The sequence below is a fragment of the Oncorhynchus keta genome, chromosome 14 (genome assembly GCF_023373465.1).
Source record: "Oncorhynchus keta strain PuntledgeMale-10-30-2019 chromosome 14, Oket_V2, whole genome shotgun sequence".
Taxonomy (NCBI): domain Eukaryota; kingdom Metazoa; phylum Chordata; class Actinopteri; order Salmoniformes; family Salmonidae; genus Oncorhynchus; species Oncorhynchus keta.
The window spans coordinates 64,499,562-64,522,256 of NC_068434.1; the positions used below are offsets into that span (position 1 = coordinate 64,499,562).

At 41.8% G+C, this 22,695-nt stretch overlaps 1 protein-coding gene across 1 annotated transcript; it reads right to left on the minus strand.

Annotated features, from left to right (window-relative positions):
- Positions 1 to 13,506: 13,506 nt before the first annotated feature.
- LOC118393786 (dihydroorotate dehydrogenase (quinone), mitochondrial) lies at positions 13,507 to 22,667 on the minus strand. Its single transcript, XM_035786847.1, has 9 exons — positions 22,528 to 22,667; positions 21,877 to 22,086; positions 20,893 to 21,092; positions 18,606 to 18,688; positions 16,803 to 16,990; positions 16,200 to 16,313; positions 15,015 to 15,168; positions 14,715 to 14,874; positions 13,507 to 14,605 (listed from the first exon to the last, which is right to left on the minus strand). Exons 1-9 carry the CDS (start codon positions 22,543 to 22,545, stop codon positions 14,512 to 14,514), a joined length of 1,221 nt encoding a protein of 406 aa, XP_035642740.1. The 5' UTR covers positions 22,546 to 22,667; the 3' UTR covers positions 13,507 to 14,511.
- Positions 22,668 to 22,695: the final 28 nt, after the last annotated feature.

The window sequence follows — 22,695 nt, forward strand, 5'->3', positions numbered from 1 at the left end:
AAATGTTAACCTTTATTTAACTAGGCATGTCAGTTAAGAACAAATTCTTATTTTCAGTGACGGCCTAGGAACAGTGGGTTAAACTGCCTGTTCAGGGGCAGAACGACAGATTTGTACCTTGTCAGCTTGGGGGTTACTAGTCCAACGCTTTAACCACTAGGCTACCCTGCCGCCCCTATGACCTTCACATGTTGGTGTTCATGGGTCCTTTCACATAAAATGTACCTTATTCATCTCATGGAACCTGAAGTCAGATGTCAGTGTACACATGGAAAAACGAATATGAATGGTACAACAAGCAAAAATGAATACGAAGCATTATAAATTCACTGAAATAGACAAAACTATTCAGATGCCTTATCTTATGTTTTGAGAGTGAACGACCCAGAAAGACCAAATCCTCTGTTTAAACTTTTCTGCTTAGAAGCTGTAAAGTTACTCCATTAAAGGGGCTTCGTCTATCTCTGAATATTCTCATACCATTAAAAGGATGTTGTTTCTAAGATTATTATTATTATTCAAGGAAAAACATGCCCAAGATATTTACAGCACTTAATGTTGATTGAATAAATGCAAATCAGTTTATTTAAATTGATATCATGTCTAACTCAAAATGATATGACTTGAAGTAAACATGCTAATAAACATTTTGTAACATTTTTCAATAAACCTCACCCAAAGAAATCAGGATCATTTCCATATGAAATGTACTAAAAAGCTGTTTTGGTACATTTTGTCACAGTGGCAATGATAATATTTCATGAAAATAAAATCTGTTTTGAAATATTTTACAAGCTTAGAGCCTGTACGGACTCAGGAGAGGCAAAGGTCGAGAGCCGTGCGTCCTCCACAAACACAACCCAACCAAGCCGTACTGCTTCTTGACACAATGCCCACATAACCCAGAAGCCAGCCACACCAATGTGTCAGAGGAAACACTGTGCACCTGACGACCATGTCAACGTGCCCGGCCCGCAACAGGAGTTGCTAGTGCGCGATGGGACAAGGACATCCCTGCTGGCCAAACCCTCCCCTAACACAGACAGCGCTGGGCCAATTGTGCGCCTCCCCATGCATCTCCCGGTCACGGCCAACTGCAACAGAGCCTGGACTCGAACCCAGAATCTCTAGTGGCACAGCTAGCACTGCGGTACAGTACTTTAGACCACTGCGCCACTCAGGAGCCCTCTGTGTCAATATTTAAACACTGTACAGAACTTTATCAGTATTTCATTATTCATCAGATGATGTCAGCTTTAGTCATGAATGCATTTTGGAAACACTTCATTTTGGGAGTTTTTAATGGTGTTCACTCATGAGAGTAATGTGTTCAGACAGTACTAAATGTCTTTCAGGCATCTGCTCTAAAATTCACCGCCTCAGCAGTTACACAAGCTACACTAGAACCAATCATTTTCATCTTTTTGCCCCATCAGGAGAAGGGAACACCCTGCTAGCTGTTGTCAACAAGCCACTGGATGTCTCAGGAATCCTGACAATGTGATCTCTCACACAAATCCTTATGAGTCATGTCATAGTTTACAAATGTGGTATAAAAAGATAATGTATAATATATTTTTATCTACCATTACTATTTATGTACGACCATGCCGTCCCAGAATGTGTGTTATTTTACTGAATACAGATACCAAATGGTAGACCTATTAAATGGTAGACCTATTAAATGTGCATATAATCAGGAAGCTACTGCTCGCTCCCATGTGTTGGCCTCACAAACTATGTCAACGACAGGGTTATTATGCCGACAACATATATATTTTTTCTTACCTTTATTTAACTAGGCAAGTCAGTTAAGAACAAATTCTAATTTACAATGACGGCCTACCACGGTCCACTAACCCGGATGATGCTGGGCCAATTGTGCACCGCTCTATGGGACGGCCGGTTGTGATACAGCCCGGGATCGAACCAGGGTCTGCAGTGACCGCTGCGCCACCCGGGAGCCCAATAAATAGGCCATGATTGGCACCAGGCCCATCATCACTGAGCAGTGAATGGCATGTTCGTTGAGAGAAATACTCTTTGCTGAAAATGGAGTATGTAAGATGCATGCTCCATACAGCCGTGCTTCATCTTATCCCTCTGGTGACAGAGAAGAGGGGGTGGTTGGATATCACATTCCCTCCTTATAATCAGAGAAATCTGGAGATGCTGCGAGGAAGCATTCGATGGAAATGGATGGGGAGAGGCTGATATGTCAGAGCACAGGTCTTGCTGGCAGAGATGAGATAAAAGCATATTTCTCCTGCAGCACTACCATGACATACATTATCTGACACATGGCTGGTCATGTGACACAAGGCAAGGCTCAGGAGAACACTGGACTGTCAAATGAACCGCTTACTGGGAAAGAGAGATGGGGAGGAGGGAGAGAGAAAGAGAGAGACATGATTAAAATATGCTGCTGTTTGTTGTTAATTTCATAATCTAAAAGTGGACCTATAATTTGGGTTGTATTGTTACAGCACAACTAACAATCTGACAACACTAAGTCGGTTTGCATACTGTATATACCCAGCACTTTGACTCCGTGGCCACCATAACGACAGCATTGTTCATTTCCCCAGGCACTCTGGACATTGACAGCCCATCTGTGGTTCATCTAATTATGATTTGAGATGACAACAAGTACTCCTTTTTTGTGTTTAGGAAACCTCGAAAGTTACTGGCTAATTGAATCCTTAAACTGCCCCTGCAGACATCTCTGCCACCCAACCACCTCTAAACCAGCTTTCAGTTGAAAGGTAGTCGTTAATGAGAGGGTGTTCTCAGCTCAAAGTTAAAGTTCCTACTGCCTAATTGTCAATCTCAAATAGTTGGCACCAATTATGCTGCCAGATAAAGATGAGAAATCCAATTATGGTTGTGAATTTCACTTCAGGCACTGTCTTTGGGTAACTTGACAGGTTGTATATTTTTTTTCCAGTAACAACGAGCAACTCTCTAGTAAACAAGGTGCTACTTTAAATGTCTTGTTAACCTGCCAAGTGATTCACAGACACACGTTAGGCTTAAAAGAAATAAACACATGGGAATCATTGTTTTGAATTTCTATCTCTGGTCGCAAAAGCTATTATGTTTTGGTTCCTTTTGATGTTTTTCATTTTCATGGTCTATTGGTGTGCTGGTGAGGGACAGAAACACAGTCCTTGTAGGCATCTTAGCAACATCGTGTTTGGCGAGGTTACATTAGAGTTGGTTCAGCCATTACACACAGGTGGGAGCACTGTTAGGAAGTCAGACAAATGCAATGTTTCTTGTGGCTACACTTTTATGGAAAAAGAGATGACGTAGCCTGCTTGCTCTCGCTGTGTGACTTTGCCAGTCTGAGGTTAGTGAACGTACACATTCACATCGCTGAGTGAAATTGTAAGGTCAAAAACTTTGCAAGACATCAAAAATGTAATAAATGTTTTACCATCTTGGATTGGTGTATTAGGGAATAGACATGACTTTAAGCTTGTATTCTACCAAAAGATAAAGGTTGAAAGAGAGCGAGAGAGAGAGAGAGAGAGATTTGGATGCAAGGTGCCTGAGGGAAGCTCCTATCATTACCACCCAGGTAAATAGGACCCAGACAATTAACAGGAAGAACATTGTGTCAGCTACTGATAGTGCTCTTGTAACAACATCAACAAACAAACCTCCCTGTCAAATATCTCCATTCATTCCTTTTTTAAATGTTTTATTAAAGGACACAAAGATGCTTTCCTTTAAACAAACTAAATTACATTTGCCAGTAAAAAAAAAAAAAAGGAGAGACCTTAAGGCATTTGTTATTCACAGAGAGATATGAATATGTTTATGACACGTGCATGGAGCCAGACGGTGTATTTTAGTCACAGTTTGGAGAGCTGTCACAGGTTTGTTGTCTGAAGGTGGGGTGATGCACCATACAGGCCATTCAACGATCAGAGGCTCCATTGATAAAGACAAAGATCGATTCACTATATGTCAAATATTCATCCACCCTCACTCTTGTGAGCACTTGTGATGTGGAAAATACATTGGATTTGAAAAAGGTCATCAATGTAAACGGTTGTTTTGGTGTATTTTCACAACAGGATAATATCATGGTAACCAAACTCCAACATAGACAAAACATAAAATATGTTGAATTTGCACCTTTAAAACAACGTCAGATCTTCTCCCATCCAGGGTTTTAACCAAACCCTGCTTAGCTATGATATTAGTCACTGACTATTACCAAAATGCTATTGTGATAATGATTATTGCGAGTTGCTATCAAAGTCATTCCTAAAGGTAGGTTTAACAGAGACAAATGAAATGTGACCATACTTAACCACTCATCTAAAATCAATGATGCTATTGAGGCTTCTATAACATTTTCAAAGTCATCAACAGCTGTTTCAATTCAACCCAGAATCCAACTCAAAATAGACAATACAATAGGCCTTTAAATGTCATGAAATTTAGTGACATTGAATTGTGTTTGGTTGTCAACGCAACCAAATCTCAACATTTGAAGGAGATGTTTCTTCTGCTTGGATAATTCCATCTGTGCCACTGACTTTGTGTAGTTTTAATTCCAGTTTGTCTCAAAAATTCATGATTTAAATGTTGGCTTCACATCTCCAAAAATCTAAGTTAAAGATTTGGACTAAATCATCTCAAACGTTATTTACAGTGCATTTAAAGTTTGATTTAATTTAGTACTATTCTTTAACTTTGATTCTTGGTTGAGATTGAGATGTGAATCCAACATATCAATTATTAATTTGTAGACAAACTGGAATTAAAGACAGACTGTCAGTGGCACAGATGGAATTATACACGCAGAAGATACAGTGCATTCAGAAAGTATTCAGACCCCTTGACTTTTTCCACATTTTGTTACGTTACAGCCTTATTCTAAAATGGATTAAATTGTTTTTTTCTCTCAATCTACACACAATACCCCATAATGACAAAGCAAAAACAGGTTTTAACACATATAAAAAAAAATGAAATCACATTTACTTAAGTATTCAGACCCTTTACTCAGTGCTTTGTTGAAGAACATTGGCAGAGATTACAACCTCAAATCTTTTTGGGTATGATGCTTACAAGCTTGGCATACCTGTATTTGGGGAGTTTCTCCCATTCTTCTCTGCAGATCCTCTTATGCTCTGTCAGGTTGGATGGGGAGTGTTGCTACACAGTTATTTTCAGGTCTCTACAGAGATGTTAGATCGGGTTCAAGTCCGGGCTATGGCTGGGCCACTCAAGGACATTCAGAGACTTGTCTCGAAGCCACTCCTGCATGGTATTGGCTGTGTGCTTAGGGTCGTTGTCCTGTTGGCAGAGGTATAAAGTACTTAAATAAAAATACTTTCAAGTACTACTTAAGTAGATTTTTGGGGGTATCTGTACTTTACTATTTATATTTTTGACAACTTTTACTTCACTGCATTCCTAAAGAAAAGTATGTACTTTTTACTCCATACAGTTTCCCTGGCACCCAAAAGTACTTGTTACATTTTTAATGCTTAGCCGTACAGGAAAATGGTCCAATTCACGCACTTATCAAGAGAACATCCCTGGTCTTTCCTACTACCTGATCTGGCGGATTCACTAAACACAAATGCTTGTGTTGGAGTGTTGGAGTGTGCCCCTGTCAATAAAAAAAAGCAAGAGAATTGCGCCATCTGGTTTGCTTAATATAAAGAATTTGAAATTATTTACTTTTGATACTCAAGTACATTTGAGCAAATACATTTACTTTTGATACTTAAGTATGTTTAAAACCAAATCATTTTAGACTTTTACTCAAGTAGTATTTTACTGGGTGACTTTCACTTTTACTTGAGTCATTTTCTATTAAGGTATCTTTACTTTTACTCAAGTATGACAATTGGGTACTTTTTCCACCACTGCCTGTTGGAAGGTCAACCTTTGCCCCAGTCTGTGGTCCTGAGAACTCTGGAGCAGGTTTTTATCAAGGATCTCTCTGTATTTTTCTCCATTCATCTTTCCCTCAATCCTGACTAGTCTCCCAGTCCCTGCTGCTGAAAAATATCCCCACAGCATGATGCTGCCACAACCATGCTTCACAGTAGGGATAGTGCCAGGTTTACTCCAGACGTGACGCTTAGCATTCAGGCCAAAGAGTTCAATCTTGGTTTCATCAGACCAGAGAATGTTGTTTCCCATGGTCTGAGAGTCCTTAGGTGCCTTTTGGCAAACTCCAAGCAGGCTGTCATGTGCCTCTTACTGAGGAGTGGCTTCCGTCTGGCCACTCTTCCATAAAGGCCTGATTGGTGGAGTGCTGCAGAGATGGTTGTCCTTCTGGAAGGTTCTCCCATCTCCACAGATGGAAATCTGGAGCTCTGTCAGTGACCATTGGGTTCTTGGTCACCTCCCTGACAAAGGCCCTTCTCCCCAGATTGCTCAGTTTGGCCCGGGCGGCCAGCTCTAGGAAGAGTCTTGGTGGTTCTAAACCTTTTCCATTTAAGAATGATGGAGGCCACTGTGTTCTTTGGGACCTTCAATGCTGCAGAAATGTTTTGGTACCCTTCCCCAGATCTGTGTCCGTAGAGCTCTCGTGAGCGCTACGGACAACTTCGACCTCATGGCTTGGTTTTTGCTCTGACATGCACTGTTAAGTGTAGGACCTTATATAGACAGGTGTGTGCCATTCCAAATCATGTCGAATCAATTGAATTTACTACAGGTGGACTCCAATCAAGTTGTAGAAACATCTCAAGGATGATCAATGGAAACAGGATGCACCTCAATTTCGAGTCTGACTACCTATGTAAATAAGATATATATTTTTTAAATATTTGCAACAATTCTAAAAAGCTGTTATTGCTTTGTCATTATGTGGTATTGTGTGTAGATTGATGAGATGTTTTATTTAATCAATTATAAAATAATGCTGTAATGTAACAAAATTTGGAGAAAGGGAAGGGGTCTGAATACTTTATGAATGCACTGTATTGTATCTTCTTCAAATGTTGAAATTTGGTTGCAGTGACAACCAAACACAATTCAATATCACTTTTGAAATACAATAAATTGTCTTAAATTGTCGACAACCAAACAAGTTATAAGTTGGATTCACGTCTCCAACTCAATCAAAAATAAAAGCCTTCTAATATCAATCTCTCATCCAGTGGCCACTTTCCCCTACACATTCCTTAAGCCGATGTCCATTAGTGTACTGTGGGATCAAAGCCTATGGTTCAACTTAATTTATGTAACTACTTCTCATATCACAACAACTTGGCTCACAATGGATGGCCGTCACTATAAATACATCCTAACGCAGCAGTATAGTGTATTGGTTCCTATCTCTGTCTGCAGGTACCTAACTGGCTCTTGGTGTGTGATCTCAGTCTGGGTCACAACAGGGCAGTATTGTTCTCTTGATCGGAGATCTGTACTCCACTCACACACCTATCCACTCTCATATGAACAAAAACATGGAAATCAGGTCTTTGAAAACAATGCCGCCAGCAAGGTCATTTTCTAGAGCACATTGAGAGCCTTAGCATCATTACGTGAAGTCTGTTGTGTTTTTCCCCTCTACACTTCATGGCTTTTGAATTGTTAAACAATGTCCACCTGTGGCCCGGGTCTCTTTATGTCTCTGGCAGGAGTACAGAAAACAGAGTCAGAGATCGCTCAGGGGGAACACCTACAAACTATACAACAAATCTCTCTCCAGGTATAGAAACAAAACATCAGGAAGTATAAACTCAAATGCCCTCAATGGGCCATTAATATTTCACCAAGATGCTGAGGTAAAAATGCTGCTCTGCTACTGATGTCTGAAAGCTATGCCAGAAAATATGTTTTCTGAAAATCTGACCTGCTGACATTCCTCTCCATGTATGTGGATTGATGAGGCTCGGGAACAGAAACGTACACACTTGAGCTAATTATCTAGCTTTATCTAGCTCATCAATTAGTTTTTACTGACAGAAGAGTCATTGCTTGAGTGAGAAAGTGAAGAGCATTGATTGCAGCTTAAAAGTAGCCAATAGCATTCATACCTAAAAGACACAGAAGGGAAAGATGATATTGGTCAACAGTAGCAGTCTGAAAATATATATATTTTTTAAATCAACAAACTAATTTGAAGACAGACCTTTTCTACAATATCCAGTAAATAGTAATAGTGGGTCAGGGACATGATGTTTTGTTATTATGTGTGTTTGCAAAGAGTTTTTAGTTCATACTTTCCTCTCAGACTAATAGGTCAATTCATTCATACCCAGTCTTAGCCTTGATCAGCTACATTCACAGTCAATGCTTATTACCTTTTCTCCTCACTCCAATACTCAAAACTCTGACAGAAATGTAGACTGAATCACAAATAATCAGCTAGACAATTAACTCAGGGACACACATTTCTGTCCCCTGGCAATGATTGAAATGAACAATAGAGATGCTGCATCATTTCAACCTGAAGGATAATTGAGTTTCCAATAGGGATGTCATATGAGGATGCCTGCATCACAGCAGAGCAACGACAGGAAGAGACCAGGTAGGCTACAACTGCCACCCTCCCTTTCACCTCCCCTCCCCCAGCTTACCGCCATGTCAACTTGATTATTCACACTGCCTCCAAGTCATAAAGGCATATAATCTAGGGATAAATTACATTGAAATAACTATGAAAGACTGATTGTATTCTTTAGAAAAGCATCAAAACACAGAATAATACATCCTCCACTCACAGCTCCAGATGTTCACAGACCCACCATCCTACTGCAGGTGTGAGGAAGAGATAGCGTGACAGATGGAGAAAGGGATTTGTCAAAGATGGCTGTTTTTCCCATACTTGACTTTAGATGGAGCACGGAAGAACTCACTTGATAACGAAACAGGTCAGTCTACCCTGTCAGTCACTGAACCGCCGTTGTTCGTACTATTGTCTCCCATGTTCTACTACCCTGTTTGTTTCACACTCTCCTGAGCCGATAAGAGCAGCTGAGGTCCCATATGTTTTCCCTGCATGGCTCTGTACTCTGTGTTTTCTTGGGTTATCAGCAGCTGTGTTGTTATATAACACCCAAATATCTACAGGACATAGCTAAATAAAGATCAAATAGAACCCAAATATTAGTACAGGACCCACAATGGCATTTTACAACCTTGTCCATTGCTTTTATTGTATATGTTCTGAACTGTTATGTGTGTGTGTGTGTGTGTGTAATTCTATCAAGAGAGTATCTGATAATGGGCTTGGCAGGGAAGTATGGACAACACAGCCCTTGCCTCTCACACCTGTGAATGCCAGGACCCAGAGGCAGTGTCTCCCCTGGCATTCACACTAACACACACATTATTATTATTATTTGGTTGTATCGTTTCTTTTTTTGAATGTGTGTCTTTAGATGTCGTATGTGGACACATTCTTGTCGAACACCTCATTCCAAAATCATTGACTTTAATATGGAGTTGGTCCCTGCTTTGCTGCTATAACAGCCTCCACTAGATGTTGGAACATTGCTGTCGGGACTTGCTTCCATTCAGCCACAAGAGCATTAGTGAGGTCGGGCAATGATGTTGGGCGATTAGGCCTGGCTCGCAGTCGGCGTTCCAATTCATCCCAAAGGTGTTCGATAGGGTTGAGGTCAGGGCTCTGTGCAGGCCAGTCAAGTTCTTCCACACCAACATCTACACATGCTGAAATAGGAAAAGGCCTTCCCCAAAATGCAACAAAATTGGAAGTACAGAATTGTCTAGAATGCCATTGTATGCTATTGCATTAAGATTTCCCTTCACTGGAAACTTGGGGCCTAGGGGCCTAGCCCGAACCATGAAAACAGCCCCAGACCATTATTCCTCCTCCACCAAACTTTACAGTTGGCACTATGCATTGGGTCAAGTAACGTTCTCCTGGCATCCACCAAACCCAGATTTGTCCATTGGACTGCCAGATGGTAAAGAGTGATTCATCACTCCAGAGAACGCGTTTCCACTGCTCCAGAGTCCAATGGCGGTGAGCGTTACACCACTCCAGGTAACGTTTGGAATTGCGCATGATCTTAGGCTTGTGTGCGGCTGCTCGGCCATGGAAACCCATTTCATGAAGCTCCCGACAATTAGTTATTGTGCTGATGTTGCATCCTGAGGCAGTTTGAAACTCGGTAGTGAGTGTTGCGACCGAGGACATTTTACGAGCTACGTGCTTCAGCACTTGGCGGTCTCATTTTGTGAGCTAGTGCGGCCCACCACTTTGCGGCTGAGCCGTTGTTGCTCTATACGATTCTACTCCACAATAACCGTGCTTAATATTGACTGGGGCAGCTCTAGCAGGGCAGATGTTTTACGAAGATAAGACACAAGGGTATAGCAACCACTTCAATCAAACTACATTCCAACACGCGATTGTGCAATTCACTCAACTGTATGCGGTGAACTGCATGACGATGCCATATGGTCCTTGTATCATGACATAGCAGCAGAATCGTTCTGATCCTCTTGAACACTGAGCACAGAGACACACTCACAGAGCACCAGGTGATTTAGGTGACCTGAAAGGATGACCGCTGTCATTCCTGCCTCAGGTGCTCTGTTTATGTTATCCTGTTTGTCTGACCTATTCCTACTTTACAATCCATGAGAGAAAACATGAGAGAGAAGCTCTGTATGGAATGCCAGGAGTAAACCCGGGTCTACAATACATCTCTGGGGCTTTCTCACGAGGAATCTACAGTAATGTTACAACGCTGGTACCTACCTGTCTACTCAAAGCCAAGGCGTCTTGACTCCCACTGAATGCCAGGGAACTGGATGTTTCTCAGCAGCCTTCTCATCGAGCCAAAGATCAGAGGCTATGGTAGATGTAAAGCTTCCATTGATATGGTGATGATGCCTCTCCACCCTACAGAGTCGATATGGAAACAGTAACTGATCTCCAGAAGTGTGCAGAAGAAAGGAGGGGTGGATAGCCTTATTATGGCCTTTTGTATTGTATTGTAATGTAATGCAAGCTATTCAGAATTTGTACATGTTCAATGCACACTGGGTTTTACTACTGTAAGTACGTTCTAAAAATGGGAATATATCAAAATCTTACATTTTCAAAAATGTTTGACCAGTCAGATCAGCTCTGAAACATATCTGAAGTGAAAAGATCAGAATTGGGCTCCAGTGATTGAGAAATAGTATAAAAAATACCACCTAATGTAGCTACAGTTTATACTTTATTCTCCATATATCCACTATTGTTGGATCATGTCCAGCCACCACCCTCAAGGTTGATTAGTTTCAAAAAGACCAATGATCCAAAAGAATCAGCTCTACTCAATTCTAATTTCTCTTATGATTGGAGCATATGAAACAACTAGATACGAGTCCCTTCGAGTTAAACAATAGTTTGTTGACTTTGCTGTTGGATGTTCAATGCACATCAAGGAAACACAAATATCACATTTAAGTAAACGGCATCTTCTATAAAAGAGAACTATCATTGGACTGGACCGAGAGGAGAGGACATCAGTACAGAATTAGACCAGCAATTTGAATATTATAGCCACAGTGTATTCCGCCAGCAGCGAGTAGTTCATATGGTGCTATGTGACGCAGTCTCCTAATTCGTTCAGGGGAAAGTCAAAGAGTCAGGACCCAAAAATAAATGAGGGTAGTCCATTTTTATTTTTTCACATTCTTTTGCATGCTCCAGGAACAGAGAGCAGCTGTTAAGTTTGGTCAACGTGTTTTGTTTACAAGCTTTGCATGCAGATTAGGGGCGAGAGTCTATGTGTATTGGTATCCACGTGTTGTCGGACTGACTCACTGTAGTCCGTGTTCTCTGAACGAACAAGGATGCCTAAATCAGAGAAGGTAAGTACTTACAGTCATTCAGTGCTATTCCTGGGGGCTGAGGGCAGCTGTCAAGACATGTCTCCACACAGCTGCTACTGTTCAGAAGGCGCTGAATCACACCATCTGGGAACAGGAGTGACTATGAACCACTGCTGACAGCAGGCAGAGTTTCACACTTACAACACACCTGATGACTGGAGAGAAGTGCAGATGCGGTCATATATAATAACACCCATAAACGGTTCACAATATATTTTTTAAATTAGTTAAATTGAAATGGAGATTTTTCACTTCAAAGTCAAAAAAATGGCCTGGACTAAATTATTTAAAAAATTGTAATTAATTTGTTTGGAGGCAAGTTCTTGTTCACTGTGGTAATTTGCAGGTGCATAAAGGGTACAAAATCACTTGGGTGGTGGACCATTCTCGATACACACAGGAAACTGCTGAGTGTGGAAAAACCCAGCAACATTGTCTTAAGGCTTAAAAATCCTTCTTTAACCTGTCTCCTCCCCTTCAACTACACAGATTAAAGTGAATTTCGCAAGTGACATCAATAAGGGATAGTAGCTTTCACCTCAGTCTGTCATGTTTTGTGTGCATTTGACCAGATCTGTATAACCCTAAGATGATGTGCACTGGATCTAAATAGGAATGGTGTTTAGAGAATCATCTATGAACTATCTCTGACAAGTGGTCTCTCCTCAGATGGGTCTGTTTTGTTTAGAGGCCAATCTTCTCTGTCAACACACTCCTTTTCTGACAAATCCAGCTTTTGGGGAGTAAGTCTTTGTCTGTCTGCACTGGACCCTCAAGAGGAAGAGAAGGATCCCCTCCACAGCTGGTCCATTCTGACCTACATGTATTCTGAGATCAGAGGTAGTGGCCAATAGATCGGCAGCAGGACCCCCGGAGTCAGTGAATCAGGAGCTAGGGAGACCCTCAGGAAATGTGTTAGTGTGTGAGCACACTAAGAATAACATTTATTTACCCACAATGCTACAATACTGTGCCTCTGAGTTTAAGCCAGGCTGATATCTAAATCACGAGCACTGTGTTGTCGCTGATGCCCACAGTCTATATATTGCAGAGATGCAGTTCAGTTAAGGGGAAGACAATTCCATTTTTATAAGCATTAAAATTCCCCTATATCAATCCTCTCTATTCAAAACCCAGCAGTCAGACCGGACATTCAGTCAACATGGATTATCAGAGAAGGTAAGATTGCTTCTGTGCCTGCTTGAATTCTCATGACCCCTTAGGCAGGACTCAACGTTAAGAGCAGTACCTTCTGTACCCTAGGAATGTATCGAACCCACTCATGAGAGTAGTGGTGAGAGGTTATTCTGACACAGAAAAATATATGTACAATGGACAAACTCTGGCAGAAACATTTGCTCAGGGGATGGTGAGTGAGTAACTACTGAAAGAGAGCTATAATGCCGTAACAGGGCTTATAAGGCCGTAAGGGACATGAAGTGGGCAATCTCTAAAGAAGTCAACCGGGGGAGAAGAAGTACAAGCCAGGCTCTGAGAATAAACAGGAGAGTACCAACAAACAGGAGAGTACCAACAGGTTCCGATAGAGCCTCAATAAGGTCGACTGGGACTTTGATGATCAACGACAGTATTTCCCGTGCCACCCAAAAAACATGCACATTAAGCATGGAATACCAAAATAAGATATGGACAGTCAAGACATAAGAATTTAAAAATTGACATTTATTCTTGCCTGAGGCGCGTGCTTGGAGGTTAATGTTTCTCAAATAGCTCAACTATATAGTTTAATGTACACGACTTAACATACATTAAGTAACCCCTTGACATTACACCCGTAACAGGAGGCATTACAATTCAATTCAATCTATGTAATAGGTCAGAAATAGGACAGAGAACCATCAGTGCATCCTCTTGGACTTGGCTCTCTCTGTCACTGACCTCTTATTCTGGTACACTTCTCATCCGTTATACCGCTGAGAGTTAAGGCAGTTTTTACCATCTTACAGTGGGATCATGTGTATTTAAAGTCTGCTGACATTAGGCAAGTAATTGTGCCATTGCCCTTTCTTTAAAATGTCAAAGTTGTTATATTTCCTCAGTGTTTAACTGACTACTGCTGCAAGGCTAAATGGTAATTGTCAGTTAATTGTCATTCCACTCATTGCTTGGTGATCAATTCTAATTTCAGACAAGGTCTCCATTATGTGGGTAGCAGTTCAGCGATTTACAAGAGACGTGCAGTTAAGCACTTTGAATGGAAGTTATTTGTGAAAATGTTCAATTTCTATAGTCACAGTTCTATAAATAGCAACACACAGTATTTCTGAATAGAACACACATCATATTTACATAATTTCAAAAAAAAAAAAAACATTTTATTTTGACATACGTTACACATGACAATGTGACTGCTAGTGTCAAAATACCGTTACCACGTAACCTTACGGCTTCTTACGGTTACATCGCCGAATAACCAACAGATCCAGTAAGAACCGTGAAATGGGGCAGGTTCCCAATACTGCTGTTACTGCTGTAATAATTGTGTGCACAGGTATCATTCTAGCCAGGCGTTACATGAATTGACCAGGCAAACCACTTCATGTACTATAGACTTCAAGTAAAGGCAGGAAACTGACAAAGGCATCAGTCTGTATTGTAGTCAATCTAACCTGTAGAACTGACTGATATTGACACTCAGAGCCTTGATCATTGTCCCTCTCTAGACTGTTGTTGAAATTTCCCCTCAGCTCCTCTATGGTCAGCTCCAACAGCATCCGATATGCTTGCAAATCCTTGTTCTCTGTAAAACATAGGATACAGTCAGAATATTACAAATACAAACAATTTGACTAGATTAAACCACATTAAGTCACGCAGTAAAAGAAAAACACATGCAAGTTCACACGTACTTTAAAAGCTGTTCTAGTTCCCTTTTGATTTTGGTGACAACTGGTGGACCCTGATAGGTTAAAGAGGTGTATAACTGGACCAATGAGGCTCCAGCACAGATCTTGTCCATGGCATCTTGTCCACTGGCTACACCCCCAACTCCAATAATTGGCACCTTACCTTCAATGAGAAAGAGCAATATTGGGTGAATGAAGAGAACATTCTATACACCACCACCCACAATCAATCAATCAGGCCAGTATCAGCTGCAGCAACAACCATTAGCAGTGTTGTGATGATCCTTCATTTATCCTACCTACCTTTTGTCAAGCTGTACATCTCTCTCACAGTGCGTGTAGAGAGATCCTTGATGGGCTGGCCGCTCAACCCTCCCACCTCTTTACTCTGGGGGTCCTGTAGAGTCTCAGGCCTGGATACTGTCGTGTTGGAGACCAACAGCCCATCCACACCAAGCTAAAACACAAATCATGATTACCCATTTGACCTTACCCCATAATACCACACCTAATTGTTCCAGGCACACTTGAACGAATACACTCAGGCAGCCCAACTCCGATCTTTTTTTCACTAATTGGTCTTTTGACCAATCAGATTAACTCTGAAAAAGATGTGATAGGTCAAAAGACCAATTAGTGGGAAAAATATCCGAATTGGGCTGCCTGTCTAAACGTAGTGTGTTCGTTCACATGTGCCTGGAACAATTAGGATGCTACACTAACTCCAATGGAATACAGAACTCACTTTTAAACAGAAGGATCATGAAAAAGTTACGATTTGTTCATCTTAATTCTCTCTAACGTATCTAATACTCTTCAAATATCTGCTGTGCTTTCTATTTGGTCTTTTTCCATTTGGAGTCTGTCCCCTTAAATGAACACAGAAAAACAGAAACAGTCCCCTTAACATAGAGAGTGGATAGGAGGCAACACTAATGCATTCAAATCAATTCGGTGATATACGTCCTCTGCTGGCTAAGACCCACGGCAGCAGGACTGCTCTGATGACGGCTATAGAACAGAAGCCGACTACGTGAGTGGGGTGAGAAGTGTGCTCAGGAAGATGAGCAAACAGGAAAAACACAGATGACCAAAGTAACCAGCCCAAAGTCATTGGGGGCTATATACTGTAGGTTAAGGCTTGGTGAGTAGGCTACATAGAGATGCCCACAGAACCACACTGACCCCCGCGTGGCCAGGCCCCCCGACTGACCCCCGAGTGGCCAGGCCCCCCGACTTTCCCCCGCCTGGCCAGGCCCCCCGCCTGACCCCCGCGTGGCCAGGCCCCCCGACTTTCCCCCGCCTGGCCAGGCCCCCCGCCTGACCCCCGCCTGGCCAGGCCCCCCGACTGACCCCCGCCTGGCCAGGCCCCCCGACTGACCCCCGCCTGGCCAGGCCCCCCGACTGACCCCCGCCTGGCCAGGCCCCCGACTGACCCCCGTGTGGCCAGGCCTCTGACTGACCCGTGTGGCTCGGCCTCTGACTGACCTCTGTGACCACATCAGCAATGTCCTGCTTATCCTGGGCGGTGAGGTCAGGGGCAATCTTTACCAGTACAGGTGGCCTACTCCCACCCTGTAGGGCATCACGCTCCTTCAACACCTGGATGGGGGAGGTGGAATGGGGGGGAGACAGGAGGGTACAGGGATAAACACGAGCCACCACAGACACACAGTCAATGAGATCCATCACATCAATGAGATTTAACAATGTACAGCACAACACAGAGACCAAACAAGAGCATTACAGCTGAGCAGTTGTTCCTAAGGTTAATCGTGTTCAAGCCAAACAGCGCTATGCTGTACTTGCTTGTGTGATGTGTATGTTGTCTAATGGGAAGTCAATTATCTTTTGACATAGAAATCTATATGAAAGCTCACCGGCTATATCAATAAAAGTTGAACAGAACTGAACAGAAACACCAGACTTCAATAAAGGAAAAGTTGCAACAACATGCTCTCTGGAAAGCCAACGATACTGTAAACATAAAAATAAATAACATGTATGATATCACATCTGAGCGTGACATCCTGGGTAAATAAAGGATATATAAATCACATCTAGGTCAGCCAAAAATTGCCAGCCACTGACCTTGTACAGCAGTTGTCGCAGTTTCCCTTTCCCCTGCAGGTCCCTGAGGCCTGGGGTGTTGGGGCTGCTCACGTTCACCACCAGGTAATCAGCCAGAGGGCCCAGCGCCCGCACCCCCTCCAGGTAGTCTGCCGCTGCGTCCTGCGACAGCTTGTTCTTTCCCAGGTTGATGCCCAGGGGCAGGCCAGCTAAAAACACACAGACAACAGGATTTATTCCAGTTATGAGTCCCTGGGAGAGGTTAAGGTCAGAACATAAATAGAATGCCAGCGACTGAATTAATGAGAATACATTGTCCGCAAGCGTCAACTGCGTCACGAGCGTATAGTGCATCAAATTACGCCTCGATAACACCAACAGCGTCTTTGCATTTTGGTACACCAGAAGTACCCGCATTTCCAATGGAACGCTGTGTTCGCCTTGCAGCATTGAGTTGCAGAGGCAGTTGCAGTGCGCTCTGTGTGGCGCATAAGTTGGATATATCGAATGTATGCATTAAACTGTATGCATAAACAGCTTGACAGAGACGGTAGGCGAAGGTGAATGTTGCACACGTATCCAGATGATGCTGAGTACCATTTAGGGCAACACCACTGTCGGTGTGATCGAGGCATTAGGAAGCAAATACATTTTTTCTCACGTCGACGCGGAGCAATGCTGGTGAAATTAGCAGATAAATTGTTTTAAAAAATCAAATAAGAATTGACTGTTGGTGCATTGTTACCTCTGGAATTGTGAAATGTATCATTAAAAAGTGTCTATTTAGTGTTCATAACTAACTACGCGCCAACATTATGTAGGCTGGTGCTTGTGAAAAACGGTGTCGCAATGCATGAACGCAACGACATTCTACATTTAGAAACTGGATTTGGTTTTGGGAATGATATAGCATGTGAACAACAGTATCACCGTTGTTGCTTACAGCCGATTGGATTGAAATGCAGCTGAAACAACGTGCATGGTTAGCGAGTGCCTTGGTTGAAATGAATTAAATCTGTTCCAGAGATTGAGTGGGTTGTTGGTACAAAGGGAATTTGAGGAATTGTTACGCTCTTCCCTACTTCGCTAAGTAAAGTTGTATGGTTAAAAAGGTCATTTGGGTTGTAGGCTATGGTTTATCTGACAAATAGATGACCTATTTGAAAGCAATACAGCAGCCTACCTGTTTTGATGATGGGCATATAGTCTCTAGGCTACTATGGCTGGAAAACCTAGAATGAGGTAACTCAGATAAAGAGACTATACAACTGTTTATAAACCGCTTTCCATTACAATTACGGCTTAATAACTGGTTTACGTTACGTTGTTTATGTGAATTAATGCTTGCCAGTCTCGCACAAGCAAATTCACGCGGTTGACGGACATCCCCCTTGTGATTTCGGCTTAATGTCCCAATCGAAATCAGTGGGGCACATTTAGTTACGAATGCTCTATTTTACTGAAAACTAGTGAAATATGCCAAATTGAATTCAATCAAACGCTCTTCATCAACGACATAAAGCAATGTTTTAAAAATACAACGGTGAAAATGTTTTGTCGACAAAAACATTTCAGTTGTTTGGTTTTTGACTGTCAATACAAGACAGTATGGGCAGGATAGACTCATTTGTATGTGTTTATTAGCTGATCTGGAAGAGTGCGACTGGTATTAGGAACACCTCTCTGAGCCAGGGGAAAGGGAATCTCCATATAAAAATACAGGCAGAGGATTATAGTGTAGTGTAGTTGGCTGTGTGCCTGAGACACTTATAAGCTCACTGTCGAACCCATCTATCAGTCTGACAGACAGGACAGAAACAGTACCTTTAGTCAGCTCTACCTGGGTGCCTTCTCTTGCCTTTAGTCTCTCCCGTGCCGCTGCAAGACCACAGCTGTTGAACCCATATCTGAAACATACCCACAACATAAGAGGTTAAGTTCATGTAACACACAAAAATCCATACATTTGCCAAAAAAAGCAACTATAAGCAATTTGGGATCATGCCATTATGATACAGTACGTGTTCATCTCTGATCTTCTAGGGTGCACATTAAATTCAATTGACTACTAAAATACATGAAAAAAATAATTGCAGTTAGTTGAGTAAAACTGTATTAAACACCACCATAAGGAAATGAGGCCTTTAATCATCTAATGCACTCATCTTGACTTAACTTCTGGGAAGCTGTGTTGTTGTTCACTGAGGAGTGAAAGAAGCACTCCGGCATATTATTATATGAGGGGCTTGTTAGTCTGAGCATCTCACATCCCGGCATATCATCCATGCTAAATTGAATTAATCATATTGATTCGAGCCTAATATACAAAGACTTATTGTCATTTACTAACTACATTAAATACGAGACAAACAACTTGGATACATCCAAATGTATTGGGACAGTGATACATTTTCTGTTGTTTTGGCTCTGTACTCCAGCACTTTGGATTTTAAATTATATAAAAATTACAGCACTTTTTGTATATAGTCCCCCCCCATTTTAGGGGACCAAAAGTATTGAGACATTATTTTACATGTGTATTAAAGTAGTAAAAAGTTAAGTATTTGATCCCAGACTCATAGCACACAAATACTGCACAAAGCTTGTTACTCTAAAAAAAAAAAAAAAAAAAAAAAAAGGGATGCAATTGGTGTTTGTTTTGGTTCAGATTATTTTGTGCCCAATAGAATAGAATGGTAAATTGTGTGTGCATCTATAAATTGTTGCTAGTTTGTGTTATGTTTGCAACTGGTTTGGGATTATTCATTTTTTAAGAGAAGATAAAAACTTAAAGAAATGAATGTAAAATAAATGTATTGTGCCATTTTTGAGCCACTATTATTGTAAACACTTCTAAGTTAATGTGGATGCTACCATGATTACAGACAATCCTGTATGAATCATGAATAACGATGAATAAGAAAGAATGTTAGATGCACAAATATTATAACCGCTCACTATTACAATGGCATGTGAGGTTAGCAGCTAGCATTTGGGGGGGGTGACGCCAAAGTGACAAAATACACAATTTAATTTCTGTTGGGCACAAAATAAACAGCAAATGCATCCAACAAATTTGTAGTCACAAGCTTGATGCTGTCATTGCGTTATATGAATACGGAACTAAATACTTACCGTAACTTTTTACTACATTAATACACATAAGTGCATTTTTCCTAAAATGTTTGGTTCCCTAAAATGGGGTGACTATGAGCAAAAATGCTCTAATTACTGAACGGTTCACCTGATATGGATAAAAAATCCCTCAAATTAAAGCTGACATATCATTCCTAAGTACTGGAGTACAGAGCCAAAACATGTTTTTAAATGGCGCTGTCCCAATACTTTGAGCTCACTGTATTAGCCCTATTGTTGGTGTTCTAGGGCAGTGTTAACATCAGTCAGTCTGTGGAATTTGCTATTCAAAACACTTAAGAAAATCACAGAACGTATCACACTCACCCCTGAAGAAATGGGATGGTTCTGGATATTTTTTCAGTGGTTTGCTCTTAAATGTTTAGAACAATGTCAAGCAAGCATAGACAGCCATGACAAAATGCACACTTCTTTATTGTGTAGCAATTATTTACAAATACTTGAATATATGGACTTACATTTGGATCTGGGATGCTTTTTCCTGAACTGAGGATTAACTTCTCTGACAACCAATATGTCCCTTCATATACGCAAAGTACTGTGTTCTAACAACTCATGAATATGTATGTTTGTGCCTTGGCATCTCATTTCACAGCACTTTTAGAGAATGAAAGCGAGCGCAACGAGGTAGCAGTGTAACACCCTGATAACATTAATTTGGCACCTTCATTTCAGTTTGAAGAAGCTGTGCTACAACAAATATAAAAGGGAATTCATATTATAGTCTGTCACTAGCCTCAATGTAAAAAATTATTTAAAAAAAATAATAATTACGTGTAGGTGGCAGGCTTATCCCCTTTGAACAGAGTGGAGAATGACAAAATAAACTACCTGTGATGTCGCTGTTCGCTGCCATTTGACACAGAATTCACAAGCTAAAAACATTCATCTATAATGAATGACAGTCAGCCATGCTATGGTTCAGTAGCCATGTCTTATTCATTCAAAACCATACCGGTTGATGACCGCCTGGTCAGTGGTCAGTCTGAACACACGTGGTTTGGGGTTCCCCTCCTGGGGTTTGGGGGTGATGGTCCCCACCTCCACGAAGCCAAAGCCTAGTCTATACAGCCCGTCAACAGCCTCCCCATGCTTGTCAAATCCTGCTGCTATCCCTATGGGGTTCTTGAACTTACGGCCCATGACGTTCACTTCCTGGAATAAGAAGTAACAACTCCAGGTTAAAATTGTGCCTAAATTCCATGGAAGTACACAGTGACCAAAAGAACAGTTACAGCTTTGATTAAAAATGTTTATAATGGCTTCCTGGGTGGCGCAGTGGTTAAGGGCGCTGTACTGCAGCGCCAGCTGTGCCACCAGAGACTCTGGGTTCGCGCCCAGGCTCTGTAGTAACCGGCCACGACCGGGAGGTCCGTGGGGCGACGCACAATTGGCCTCGCGTCGTCCGGGTTAGGGAGGGTTTGGCCGGTAGGGATATCCTTGTCTCATCACGCACCAACGACTCCTGTTGCGGGCCGGGCGCAGTGCACGCTAACCAAGGTTGCCAGGTGCACGGTGTTTCCTCCTACACATTGGTGCGGCTGGCTTCCGGGTTGGATGTGCGCTTAAGAAGCAGTGCGGCTTGGTTGGGTTGTGTATCGGAGGACACATGACTTTCAACCTGACAAGATAGTAGCTACTAACAATTGGATACCACGAAATTGGGGAGAAAAAGGGGTAAAATTCAGCAACAAAAAACAAACAACATTTTTTTTTATAATGAGATTTGACTAGCTGGGGTGAGTCGAGACAGTGGGAGTGAAGGTCCACAAACAAAGCATACATTCCGTTCTAATCTTACATCAGCACAAAGGCAATTCGGTGTAAGCAAGGAGAGTGAAAACACCCAACAGGAATTAACCTAGCCTGGTTAAACCAGACTGAACATAGCAAAATCTGTTTGCATGCCAGGCTAGAGGACACCTCCTCCCACACTGACCAGTGATGCTGGGTCCTGGTAGCGGTTCAGAGGCACCAGACCCAGGCCTATTAACCTCACAGCCATGACATGGGCTGTCTCTGCTCCCACAATCCTCTGCAGCAAGGGCATGAGCTGGTTGGTGTAGAAGCGCTCATCTCCCACAGCAGTGAGGTAGGAGACAAACAGGACGCTGCCGGACCCTATGATTTTCACTGCGTCCTTTAGACGCTGCAAAGAAAAATCAAACAATGTGATGGGAATAAACTGAAATATGATGCATACTGTTGTTGAAGCACATCAGGTGAACTGAGGGGTGTTGCAATTATTTTTATATTACTAGATGACAGAGAGTGATCCTGAATACCCAGAGACTAACGTTACCAGCTTTGAACAACCCAGTGGGTATAATTCAGCATGTCGGAGTCTGTCTAGTTATTCAGGATTCTGAAAACAGTTAACTAGCTTACCACTTCACAGAGGCTGTTTACATGAAAAAGCTAACGTTAGCTAGCTAGTCAAAGGTTCGCTCGCTCACTTCATTCAACAACAATCTGATTGTTGAAGCTAACGTGAAGTGGCTACTGTCTAGTTTCGCTTACCAAATAGTAAAAATATTGTTCTTGACAAATACAAACTATTAAAACATCACAGTTTCATCAATGATGTTACCTTCAGTTGTCCCGCCATGGATGTTACATCACTTTGCAAATGTCGGGAAGCATTTCTCTCACATTGCAGAGAACCACTTCCTGAATGTAATCTCACGATACTTCAAAGGCGATACATGTCAAGTCAGAGTTCAATGATGATTCTGCAAGATAAAAATTACCATTTGTT